Source organism: Gouania willdenowi, chromosome 21 (assembly GCF_900634775.1).
Source record: "Gouania willdenowi chromosome 21, fGouWil2.1, whole genome shotgun sequence".
Classification (NCBI taxonomy): domain Eukaryota; kingdom Metazoa; phylum Chordata; class Actinopteri; order Blenniiformes; family Gobiesocidae; genus Gouania; species Gouania willdenowi.
This window is the reverse complement of record NC_041064.1, coordinates 32,677,767-32,691,570: the sequence shown is the minus strand read 5'-3', so window position 1 is coordinate 32,691,570 and position 13,804 is coordinate 32,677,767. Positions and strand designations below refer to the sequence as shown.

At 37.0% G+C, this 13,804-nt stretch overlaps 1 protein-coding gene across 2 annotated transcripts in view; it reads right to left on the bottom strand.

The window, feature by feature from the left end:
• The window catches only part of akap11 (A kinase (PRKA) anchor protein 11), a 36,873-nt gene extending 23,933 nt beyond the window's left edge, over positions 1–12,940 (bottom strand). For both annotated transcript variants that reach the window (XM_028435964.1, XM_028435965.1), the window contains exons 1-6: positions 12,467–12,940; positions 6,643–6,731; positions 6,418–6,528; positions 6,151–6,204; positions 3,991–4,119; positions 33–297 (exon numbers count right to left, since the gene is read on the bottom strand). In XM_028435964.1, coding sequence (XP_028291765.1) covers positions 33–297; positions 3,991–4,119; positions 6,151–6,204; positions 6,418–6,528; positions 6,643–6,705 — 622 coding nt within the window. In that variant the 5' untranslated portion in view covers positions 6,706–6,731; positions 12,467–12,940. The remainder of the gene's footprint in view (positions 1–32; positions 298–3,990; positions 4,120–6,150; positions 6,205–6,417; positions 6,529–6,642; positions 6,732–12,466) is intronic.
• Between the last annotated feature and the right edge of the window lie 864 nt (positions 12,941–13,804).

The window sequence follows — 13,804 nt, the reverse complement described above, 5'->3', positions numbered from 1 at the left end:
ATAGGTGAAAATCTTGCAACCACTGAACCCACCAAGGCCCTCTCCTGTCTCCTCTTCCTCCAGATGCTCCAGAGCTGTAACAAAGTCATCCTCTATGGATGACACGGACTGATTAGTGTCGTCCTCCTCTGGCTGGCTGGCTTCAGCATTTCCTCTCTGAAGAAGCTGGAGCTCCAGTGTGTAGCGAAATCCTGCTATGTAGCAGCCCAGTAGGCCAATAAGTGACGCCACACAGGCCTGTGGGTGGAGGCCAGCAGTAGGACGATGCCTCAGGACACACACAGCCTTCAACCAACACTGGAGATAAAGGAAAATGGACAAGGAAAAAAAGGACAAAGAAGGTGATGAGATTTAGAACACCCAGGCGCAAGTTTTTACTTGAGCTAATTATGGATCAGATGAAAAATGTTAGCCAAATTGTCTGAAGCTGACCAATATGAATTGATTTAATTTTTGCAATTGTTTTTTTTATAAAGTCTGAAATAATTTGGAATTGACCAACAAGTTCCAGGCACTCCTGGCTTTTCTAGGTCGAAAAACACCTGTTTTTAATTTTATCTTTTTTTTGCATCCACTTGAGTCATGTGTGCGTAATGACGGATTAATAATATGGTGGAAACACAGGCATCAACAAGCCGCAGGAAAAAAATAGGTTAATGGAGAGACGACCATAAACTACAGTCATTAATGCCAATATAACTTGAAGAATTTGACCATTCACCTTGATTTCGGTAACAGCTCGTTATTACGAGCGGGAAAAAACGATCAACCCACCATTTTGCAATTCTCCCCGTTATTGTTTTTTTAATAATAAAAAAATAAGTTTAGAAAAAAAAATCCAAAATTTTCTTATTCCCCATGTCTTCATATGTGGTTATAGATTAACACCAGATGTAACATGTCCACACACACCCCAAACAAACGTCAGACCGACCGACCCGTGATGAGCATTGTTTTTTGGAACTATGACTCAGATATGATTTAGAGAAGTATTTGATTAAGATTTTGTTTTTGAATAAGGAAATTTAAATTGTATTGTAAAACGTATTTCAATTGGAAATTTAAATACATGTAGAACAGCATAATATATCGAATCGGCACCCAAGTACTGTTATCAAATTGAAGCAGGACAAAAGCATATGTTCCCATCCCTACTTGTTTTTAAGAATGATTTATGCTGGTATTGTATTTCACTTTACAGACAGAGCGTCCTGATAAGACCAAGGCTGCACCGAGCTGAAAAACAGTTACAAAGCATGAGAAAAAAGAGGAAAAACTGTGAGTGTTATAAATGCTTAGTGCTCAGAACATAAGAAACAACTGATTTGTTTATGCACCAGTGGAGGTTAAACGAACAACACCCCTCATAAATAAACAAGACAGAAACATTGAGTTTTTCCAAGAGTATGACATTAAACCATCTTCAGTCCACTGAATTTAGAGCTACTTTCATACATTCAGTCAGTTTTTCACGCAACAACAATCTACGCTCGGTTTCTTAATTTGTGAATGAATACATCAAATGTTGCCTGTGTTTATGCACAAGTACAGGGTAAATGGACAGTATTGCTCACGAATAAACATACATCCATGAACCATCCAGTTTTTCCACTAGTGCAACTCAAAAAGATCCTCCCATGACCTTATTTGGATCCACTTTCATGTGTGGAGTTCATTTATCATGCTATAGAGATCTCCACTTGGTTTCTACAACGTTCTGGATGGATAGAAAGAAATAGGAAACATCTGCCAGGCCCGTCTTCAGGTTGTCCTGCAGATGTTCGTTCATGAGGCCAAACGGGGACATGCGGAGCCTGAAGCGCTCGCTTCTTGTCCGTCCTGACGTGCACCGTGCATGGCAGGAACATCGTGTGCACTAATTACACATTGACTCCACCGACCACAAGAGCGTCAAACATCCAGGGATTATCAGAGAAACCGCTAGAAAGATTATGGGAAATACTTCACTGATCAGACCTAATGTATGCCAACCACTGCTATTATATCGTTCCCTCATCCCAGAGGTCAAGATCTTAACATCAAAGACACATTTTATCTCCCCCTATCAAAATAACAGCAGAACGACGGCCACAAATTAATCATTAGTAATCAATTTTTATTTATAATAAAAGGCTTGGCTAGAGAAGTGCACATGTCTCAGGGGCAACCATTTTTATCTCCTCTTGGCTGCTCTAAAATGACTTTCAAAAAGTTCCCTAACTAGTAATATTTATGATCCTAGAACTTGCAGTTAAAATTCACTATACAGGTACCCTTTATAGAGTATGAAAGCAGATTATGGCCAATTTTGATGGAGAAATTTATTTTGGGCATATCAAGAAAAAATTTGAAAAGTTGAGAATAAAGTTGAAAAATATGGATAAAAGCCGAAGGTTTGCTGATAAAGTCAAATTTACGGAAGCTTACTAGGGCCAGTTCACCATATACAGTACGACAACAGAGTCCATCTAAACTGACCCTAATCTGTTTTCGTAGCTCCACAATAGCCACAGACAAACCGAATGCTCCACCTCTTACAAATGTAACTATTTTTTCCTTCTGAACAGATTTTGGCGATATCTCTTAAAAGTCCCTAATGAGATTATAACGCTGTGTTTATGAGCCCAAAAAGAAATAATCTCTTTGTTATTAACGACCAACTTTGAAGCAGAGTTTAACACATTCATTGATACACAACATTTTGTATGCAGCCACAATCTGCTGTTTGTTGTCATTTATGGTGAAGTGGCCCTCGTCAGCTTCCGTAGATTTTACTTTATTAGCAAACCTTTCGCTTTTATCACGATATTGTATTTTGAGTTCACTTTTGAAATTTCGACTTCAATCTCGAAATTTAAACCTTAATCTAAAGATTTTGACTTTATTTTTAGATTTGCCAAAAATTATTTTCCATCCATCTATTTTCAGACTTTGGGTCACGGAAGTCTGCCTATCTGTGGCTCACACTGGGTGCTAGGCGGGGATACCCCATGGACAGGGTGCCAGTCCATCACAGGACAACAAACAGATAGATAAACAACCACTCACCAACACAGTCACTCCTACGGGCAAATTCGAGAGTCCTGTTATCCTAACAGTCATGTTTTTGAATTGTAGGAGGAAGCCAGAGTCCCCAGAGGAAAGAAGGACCCTTCACGAAAAATCATTTTTGTGTTGAAACATAATCAGCAGGTCAGACTAGCCTCAATGGGGTTTTAGTGAAACTGGTGTCGATTTTAACTCATTGTTGACTTTTGTGCACAACCAGCCAATGCTTAAACTCAGACACAAACATCCTTTAAGTCCATCATGAGCAGTTTAACTCGTGTTGGACTGGAATAGTATAAAGTCACTCTTACTCCATCAAATACCTAATGTAGGGCTTCCGTGGAAAATGGACGGAAAGAATGGAATCCAACACATTTTCTTTTACTCTCTCTCACTCTATTAAAAATCACAGAAAAGCCTCACGTGCATGTTTTGGGATAATATGCATTTACACACTATTTTTCACTGAAAAACAATTGATTAAATGTCTAGAAAGTGTGTCAAATAGACAAATTTGTCCAATTCCACCCATAATCCCGTTCAAAATATCTCGCTATTGTGTTTGGGTTATCCTGTGATTGAAAATAAATGCAGAGCTTCATTTTGTTGTGACGAAGAAGCGATTCAGATTATCATGACTGCATTCAAATCTGAAAAGGCTCTGGTACAAAGACAGATTTATATTAAATGTAAAAGTAATAAGAGTAGTAAAGTACATTAACTATTTATTATGTTTGGTACAAATATGGGAAGTTTAATAGTAAAGTCATTGAAACAGGGAAAGATGATGAAACAGAAACAAAACGCAACAAAAAAGTGACCCGGAAATGGGTAAACCCTGAAACAGAATTGGGGAACTTATGAAACAAAAATCGAGGACCATATATATAGAGGTCAGAGTAAACTATGAGTGTGAACCTGAAAACAGAATATTTTCTCCACCTGAGGTGCGTCCCTGGACTCCAGAGATCTGCGCGAGTCTTTGAGCAGCAGAACTTCATCATTTTTGAGGCTGTGAATGTGAAAAGATCGCAGAACCTCACAAAGACCAGCCGGCAGTGAGGAGAGAGCCTGAAATGACATAAAATAAAACAGATAGGTCTAAGAACACAGTGGACACCAACAGACAGAATAGCAAGACAAGTGGTTCAGATATTCCATCTACAGGAGCAGCCAAATTATATTTTAAAGCTTGTTTTTTTAAGGCTCTCTCATTTACCATAATGTTCAAAACACAAGAATAAAAAAAAAATAACTTCAACCTTTAAAAAAAGCTAAAAAAAAAAAAAAATTATATTTTTATTTAAAACTAAAAACACTTGCCATAAAAATATTAAGAGGTTAAACCTTTCATTTTAAAGCTAGGGTTGGCCATTTTCTTCAGATATACTTTTTAAGTTTTTGGTTGAAATTGTCTTTATGTCCTGACAGAAATTAAAATCTTATGTGCTCTGAAAGAGGAATGAAGCTACATTCAAAATCATGCTAGATTTAAAAGAGATTGAACCTGTTAAAGTTGTAAAGATTAATCGTGAGGCAGTTAAAAATTGATTCAAAGGTGTCACGGTTCACGATACTCTGAAATTTAATCGCAGTACTTAAAAATATATATATTTATTTTTATCTATTTATTTCTTTATTACAGCAGAGGGCGCTATCTATTTATAATTTGAAATTCAGGACGCACTACCGTGTTTTAAATCAAGTGTGGAAGCATTTTGGCTTCCCTAAGGCAAAATGAAAGAGGTGAGAAAGAAAGAACGTGTGAAATCCAAGGTAAGAAGGGCACAGAAAGCAAAGGGAGAAACAAGAGAGAGAGAATGAAAGCCATAGTTTGTTTATTTATATTATTTCTTTGATATGGGATTTGTTTTAAAGTCTAATTGTTAATGCACAAAATACATTTTCAGTTGCACTTTTAAAAACTGCATAGTAAACTATGCAGTTCTGCATAGTTTACTGTAAAGCTAGAATTTAAATGAATAGGCTTCTTCTTCATTTGTACTATTTCTTTATTTATTTCATTCAGGATTTATTTTTAATTAGATTGCAATGTTTTTCATAGTTCATCAAGGGATTCTTTTGACAATGAAAGATAAAAGAAAATAGTACAGTATTTTTATTTTTATTTTCGAAGAAAAAAAAATGAATATTTTTCAGTCGTCATTTGTCTACAGTCTCATTTTGTAAGTCAAATTGTGAGAGAATCGTATCGTGAACCCAGTATCGTGAATCCAATCGTATCGGAAGATGAGTGAATCGTTACATCCCTACTTCTATGTATATATTTCACACTTACGTAAACATGTTGCACAAACACGTGGACTCAATAAAAATGACTGCTATTCCTAATTTGTCCCTAGTTGGACTGGTTAACTTGATGTACAAATGTTTGTAAATGTAAATATCTTTAAAATCGTCATATTCATATATTAATTGAGCACAATTTTACTGGTCGTACTAATTTTTCAAATTCAGAAAAATTTGAAAAAGTAACTAAACCCCAAACCCACTTTTTTCTGCTGAATACATACAGTATATATTTAGGTATTAAGTAGTGCTGTTGAATGTGTGTGTGTATCCCTGTCTGTCTCTGTGCGTATAGTTCTGATTGCTGTGTGTGTGTCTTCCTGGTTTATGTGTGTCTGAGGCTCATGGTGGGAGTAGAGCCCTGGGCTGTTTGTGAGTAATATAGCATATGTGAGGTGTGTGTGCTTATGCTTGTGGGCTGTGCATTGTGTGTAGTAGTTGAGTAGGCAGCGCTCTGTTACTGCAGCACTGTGGGCTGCCTGACTGGGTGTGTCTTACTGCTTTAGAAGTAATGCCCAAAATCAAGGCATTTTTTGAATTTCCCCCCCTTGTGGCAGGTTAGCAGAAACCTGGGGTTTAGTTACTCTTTGAATAAAAAAAGAAAAAACTGTGGAAAAACACTTGAAATTATTACAGTAGATTTGTAGTTTTTACAAATGACAATACTTTAAAAAATGATGTTGAAACTGGTGTTAAAGACTTGACATTTATATATTCAAGAAATTCATGAAAGAGGAAAAAATTTAGTTGACAGTTCCATTACGATATTTTAGTGGAAATATAATAATTTACCTGCTGGGTGACGTCTTCTCCTTCACACTGAGCAGGCAGACACACAAAGTGAACCTGGGAGCACAGTGGACAGTTGGCATTAGAATACTCTCTCTCTGTGTGTGTGTGTGTGTGTGTGTGTGTGTGTGTGTGTGTGTGTGTGTGTGTGTGTGTGTGTGTGTGTGTGTGTGTGTGTGTGTGTGTGTGTGTGTGTGTGTGTGTGTGTGTGTGTGTGTGTGTGTGCGCGCGCGTGCGTGCGTGCAAACTTCACAATGCGTAAAAGCAAACCTCGGTGATCCTCGTAGGGTCAGTGCTCGTGGAATCATGGCCAACGCTGCAAAGATCCTTTTTATTCCTGAACACACTCTTCACGTACTGAGGACCGCCGTCACGCACCGTCTGCACACACAGTAAACCTTTTTAAGTTTTTATCATCCTTCCATTGCTCTGTGGTTATTGGCGTCATACTGGTGTGGCTGATAAGTGAAAATGTTTGTTAGCAGACAGACAAACCTCTCTACGCACTGACACTCTGGACCTTAAGGGGACTCCTCTGATACGAGCACAGGCGTCCATCACAGAGCAGACAGAGCCGCAATCACCTGGAAACAAACAAAGCAAAACAAAAGAGAACAAGTTAAGAGTCACTACACCCTGAGGTTTTGGCTGATGTACATCTAGGCTGAAAAATCATAAAATGCAATGATTATGGGCGGGGCTTGTGGAGCAATTAAGACACGAACAGTCTATAGTTTAAAATCTCCATAGAACAATATATGCAATGCTATACTATGCTAACCAGCTACTTAATATCCACTATAGCTCTCTATTTACAATTCTCTCAATCCAACCTACTTACCACAGATTGCACGGAGTCCACAGGTCATTGTTTTTATAGAAGGGGCGGGGCTAACAAAGCTGGTTCGTAATGTAAGAAGCCTCCAAAACATCACAAACCACCATTCTCAGCCAATAGCAACATTCGATTGTAATTGCCAGGTTTCACCCCATAGAGGGCAGTCACTCTTACATTTTAACCACTAAATAAGACAAAATTATTTTCTTTGACTAAAACTAATCAATGTTGTATAGAGTTAGTTAAGATATGTTCTATTGAAGTTTAAAAAAAAACTAATTTAGATAGGCGTGTGTTGTGTGTGTGTGTTAAACTTATTCTGCACTAAAATTCTACTTTTAAAGCTGCAGTATGTACGTTTTTTTGACATCATTTGGTCAAAAATCCATAATCACCTTTGAGCATATTGTAATCAAAGTATTCTGAGTGGACAGTGAATCTCTTCTCCTTCTCCTGGCCCTGTAAATGAAGTTTACATATCCAGGAATGTGATGCTGGACTTCAGCCAATCAGAGAATTTTCTACAGTGTGCCATCAAATCCCTGATTACAGATGCTTCACAGTGAGCCTGAGATCTTCTCTGTAAAAGCAGCGTGTGTTTGTCCTGCTGGTAGAATAAGTTATTGTACGCTGTGCTTTGATATCCATTAAAAACGACCCATCAAAGATCACACATGGAGCCGAGCCATTAGGGTGGGTGGGTGTGTGTGTGTGTGTGTGTGTGTGTGTGTGTGTGTGTGTGTGTGTGTGTGTGTGTGTGTGAGCTGTGAGGAGCGGAAACACACTCCAAGCAGTAAAAGAGGACAAATATTTACAGAACACATGAAAGAAATGTTTCCCAAAGAAATCTGAGCCTGGTCTTTGAGGTTCGGTCCAAACGTCTAGAAGTCAGCGGGTGATTGGACCGTGTGTGTGTGTGTGTGTGTGTGTGTGTGTGTCGCCTGCTACTCTGCTGTCAGTGTCTAACCTCCATGACGCAGTGTGTCTCACACAGGAATAAGAACAGTGACATTTATCATGGTGACCTCCAGTAGAGATCAATGGATGTCTCCATTTTAACCTTTTAAAGAGGATGTTTGGATGTTTTTGGCTATTTTTAAATCTAACCATATATTTCTCTCTAAAAATGTTTACTATATATAGTAAAGGTGAAAGAAAAAAAATCGACTCTGCAAAATCCTACGATATGTCACCGCGCAATTATCGTATCGATCAAAACAAATTGAAATCAATTTTTTGGTCATGTTTTTTAAAGAAAAAAACATTTAATTGTGCTAACACAATATGTATAGCACGTAAATGTCCGTTCACTAGGTGTCAGTGAACCACATCAGACCTTGTTAAACTACCTCATTTCTCACTGCATTTTAGCTGGAAGCTGATTGCACTTTATTTTCATAAAACATACTGGATACTTTTATACTGTAGATGTCTGTGGTTACTTTTTTTTTAAAGAATTTCATAACTTAACAGAATTATAATCTGTTGTAGACGCAAAAGTTAAACTTTTTTTAAACGGAGACATCTGCTGGAACATCTGCCATGGGACTTTCACTACTCTTAGATCGTGAACGCACATAGACTTTTGACGAGCAGCTTTAGCAGCCAATAGTAATGCTTAAAACAGCTCATTGATCGCCCTGTTGGTAGAAAGATATCTGACTGGCTGAAGTCTAGCATCACACTCCTGTATTACTAAAGCTCATTTACAGAGCCAGGAGAAGAAGTGATTCACTGTCCACTCAGAACACTTTGGATTACAATATGCTTAAAGATGATTAGGGATTTTTGACCAAATAACACAAAAAAACATACATACTGCAGCTTTAAGGAACTTGCTCAACCTCTCGTATTGATGACCCAGTTGGATTTGAAAAGGTGACCTTCGATGACAAGCCCGCTTCCTTAACCGTTACCCCACCACTGCCCCAATGAAAACATAATAATAAAATAAAAAAATAAAATAATAAAAAGAATACTATAATTAAACAAAAATGTGCGTCAAAAATAAAAATGTGATTTAAAATGAAAAGGTCCTTTTTCAATGGTCGATTCCATGATTCTGTTAACATGGAAATTATAGCCACACCCCCAAATACTGCATGAGAATCAAACACTAAACAGGGCAATGAACAGAAGTCCACTGTACAATATTATTTACATTAAACTGCAGAGGCCAGGCATGTTTCTTTCTACAACTTTACATCTGTAAACGGTCGCATTTACTGGTTCGATAAATGGGGAGAGATTCAAATTGTGATGTAGCTGGTTATGATTTACAGTCTGCATAAACAGGACTGAATCATAACATAACCTAACAACTAGAGCGGACATGGGCTCGTCTGTGAACGGTTGCATTTACAGACCTTGGAGTCGTTGTTAGCTTACCAATAAACGGGAAGAGAATCGTCACCTTTATAATAAGTGCTGACTAGGCCACTGGGAGTGAGGCCCAAAACCAAGACAGCCTGACTTGATAATAATGTATCATGTTTTTCTGCAGTCAGTGTCTTCTCCTCATCCTTCTCTCTCTGCTCTGTTTCAGGTGTCGTGAAGCTGATGATGGCAGTTCCTGATCTGTGGTTCACGGCTCAACTAGTCTGGGACACTCTGATGTTCTATCTCTCTATCCTGTTCTGTTGGTCCTTCTGTCCACTAACCCCAACCAGGCGACGCAGATGGCTGCCATCTCTGAACCTGGTTCTAACGGAGATTTCTTACTGTTAAAGGGAGTTGTTTCTTCACATTGTCACTAAATGCTTGTTCATGTGGATCTTGTTGGGTTTTCTTCTTTCTTATTATGAATTTTATATTTTGATAAGGGCATTGAGATGACTTTGATGTACATTGCGCTATACAAATAAAGTTGAATTGAACTATTTACAACCATCAACTAAATTATCCTCACTCTTAATGACTAAACACATCATTATCATATTCTATTCAAATGTATTTGTTCTACATTTTTACTTTAACTGCAGCATGTAAAAAAAATTAAAAAAATTCCCTGTGCCACCATGCACCAAACAGTCCATAGCTTTATTAACATGATTTATAAATCCATATACACTAGTTTAAAGTCTATAATTAAGCTGAGTAGAAACAGAGACTCTGTGTTAAATAGTCATGTGGCAAGTCATTGAAGCCCAGAGGGAAGTTTTATTTTCAATGCGCTGACAAGTTTCCTCTAAAGACACAAACATTAGCTGAACTAGAGTCTACGGCTGGGCAAAAAAATCAATTTAATCAACTTATCGAATTTGAAGATAAATGATTTTTATTTTGCAAATTCAAGTTGTTTTTTTCCCCACTACAGTTTTTTGGGACTTTATTGCATTCCGTCCTTGTGGGTTATGCTGCGTTCACACCAAACGCGTTTCGGGCGTCAAAATCGTGCCTCACACACGTAGTTGGACGCTTGTGCTCATTGAATACAGACGCTTGTCACCAGCGTCGAAGATGCTCTCGACACACGTCAAGAGGAGGGGCTTCTCTCTTGCCGGTGGTGTTTATAAAATGGATGATATTGTGGCAATCAGTTATGTTCATAATTCACCCAGTGACTGTGAAGTGGTGAGGAACAACACCGGTCGGATGTATTTTGGTGTCACTGAGTGTGTGCACTGTGGGCTATAGAGAAGTGTGGTTGAATGGAGAATAAAGTTTGGAGTTATTTGCTGAACACGCCCCTCTGACCCCCGTTCATCGGTTCTACATTACCGAGAGAGTGGCTTGGCTTTATTTGCGTCTTGGCGCCGTTTCTGGATTCACCAGAGCTGCGCTCGGACAAGAGTTGCTTTCAGCGCTACTTCCGTTTCTCTCGTGCCCAGTTTGACCACCTGCTGACCCGCATCGGTGCTTTTTAACTCTTCAGTACAATCGCAGCAATAAAGTTGCACTTTTGACAATATATCTGATGTCTGCATTCATTTTTAAGTGCATTGAAAAAAAAAAATTGAAAATCGAATCAAAACTCAAAAAAAAAATTTTTTAAATCTGATTTTTTTTTTTTTTTTAAGGCAAAATCGCCCAACTGTTAATAAGGTTGAACTGCAGCTAATGATTATTATTCAAACTGATTCAAAATTAATTACTCCAACAACTGTGTGTTGAAAACAAATTTTCACACAAATATCCAAATGCAGATTAAACATCGACCGACAAAAGTGTAAAAAGGGAAAATTCTGGAAAAATATTCTACTAAAAAAACAACAACAGAAAAGTAGAAAATGTATATAAATAAACAGTAAAATGATCATGTACAAGATGATATCGTGCACAACTTACACCTGCACTGAAACAAAAATCATAGAAACAATTTAATTAAATGCAAAAATAAATTGATTTAATCAACTGAACAATAATTATAGATGAAAACTGTTACACTATCAAACTAATTATCTAAGTTTCATTAAAAGCCAAAAAAGGGCAGTTTTTAATTTTTAAACAAAAAGTGCAAATAAAAAAACAGTTAATATATATGTAATAGCCAACAATTTTGTTAAATACATCTAATCTAAAAGCTAAATTATTTACACATTTTGATTTAATATTGGTACCAAATAAGAAGACCTCAATGATTATCGACCAATGTATTATTTGTGTTGCTATTCTTTTTTTTCTTCTTCTTGTTGCATTGCTGTTGTATTTAAAATAATTATAATATCTATTTTAATAGTGCGAAAAGATGGGATGAACAACCCTTCTTCTTAAAAAAAAAATACACAAAACAAGACAGTCTATTAAATTAATCTAAGCTTTAATTTGAAAGGAGCCTGTGACTCACAACAGTGATTGAGAACCACTGGTGTAAATAAATTCCCAATGAAAATGTTCATGTTTAACCAAATATCATCAAAAATACATCATTTTAATGAGCTACTTTTTATTTAAAGACAAAACCTGCATCCTGGGAACCCGAATTTTGAAATTAACTTCCTTAACATTAAGACAAGAGATCAATACGACAAAAAGTGAAATACTTCCTAATATCTCGCAAATAGAAACACGCTGCTAAGTTTTTTGAACATCAAATAAAATAAACAATAGACTATTGTGGAATAATACACCTTAAAATGTTTTAAACCATCCCGAGGAACACATTATCACAGTTTCTGTCAATCACCCTGCTTATATCACAGTTAGGGGCGGGTGTTGTTTTGGGAGCCGCAGAAAATGAAAGAAGAGAGCCGCATGCTGCTCACGGGCCGCCGGTTTCCTCATTCAATAACAGACACGGTGGACATACATTGTGTGTTATTAACATTAATCATAATGATGGGTTTCTATTATCTGGGGTGACCTGAGTGATGTAAACAGACAGTAAAACACTGCTTAGCTCTGGTTCGGTCGGTGATGCTGTCCCTGTTCGTGTCTGTAGATTCCGACACTATCAGCAGCTGTAGGACATTACATCACCAACACAACAATAAACACTGACCAGTCAGTCAAAAACACACACAGCGAGAGATGGAGACAAACCTGCAGGTTTCTTCCACTGACAGCGGCCTGTCCGTCCCCGGGCCGCAGTAGAACTAGGCCCCGATGAGCACCGCTGAATCACGGCTAACGGCTGCTACTGCACTCGGTGATCAACAGCAGCACTCTGCGGTTCGCTGCTATCCGTGGTTAGCATGATTAAAGGCGGGTTAACGACTCACCGTGCACCGTCCGACTCCAGCTGACCCGAACCGATTCAAATCTACCGAACTGAAACACCCAAGACTCGATAAGACTATAAGCGAGTCCCATTTTACACAGCGCAGCGATTTAATACCATCGCTGCTTATTTATTAATATCACCTTTAAATAGTCACCGGGTGAATTATGTCGCGCTATAAAGAGCTAAATAGCTTTAAATGTGAAATAAAAGCCGAGTTGAATCAAACAGTTCATACAAACAAATCACTAAAAGATTTGTGAAAACCGGAGTAAGACATCACTAGTCAAACACGGAGGCATTGATCGATGTAGCAATACATGCTGTGGTTGTATGGAGGTAATGTTTCTTTATTATTCAATCAAAAAACAATTTGTATTCAAAAATAAACATTTTCAATCAAAGGAAAAAAAATGTTGAAATGCAAAAAAAATAATAATAATTTGACACCCAAATAATTGCATTTGAACATTTTTTTTTCTTTGATTGAAAATATTGTTTTTAATTGAAGGCAAAGGGTAGTACATTTGAGTCTATTATTTAATCAAAAACAAAACATTTCAATCAAAGAAAAAAAAATGAAATCAAAAAAATATTTTCACTCAAAAAAAAATGAAGCGTTCAAATGCAATTATTTGGGTCTCATATGTTTTTTGTTTTTTTTTTGCATTTCAACATTTTTTTTCCTTTGATTGAAAATGTTAATTTTTGAATACAAATTGTTTTTTGATTGAATAATAAAGAAACATACCTCCTATATTTGGATTGAAGAGATTTTTTTTTTTATTGAAAAGATTTTTTTGATTGAAATTAATAATGACACATACAGTATCTACAGTACCTCCATATGGTTAATGTACACACAGACAGATTTGATGTGATCAATGTACAAGATCACGTGTTCACATGGGTTCGGACTGAATTTCGTCCCATGTGACAAAATTATAGTTTCGTTATTAGTCGACAAAAAATCTAAATATATTTTCAATATAGTTTTTGTCAACATGTAATGTTTTAAATTAGTCATAGTCTAGTTGTTGTCACTTAAAAAATGATTAGACAAAAATGATGACGAAAAATTGAAGTCGACAAAATTACAGTGTTTACATTATAGGTTCCACCTGATTTCCTCTTTATTTCAATTTTTGTTGTTCTTTTCT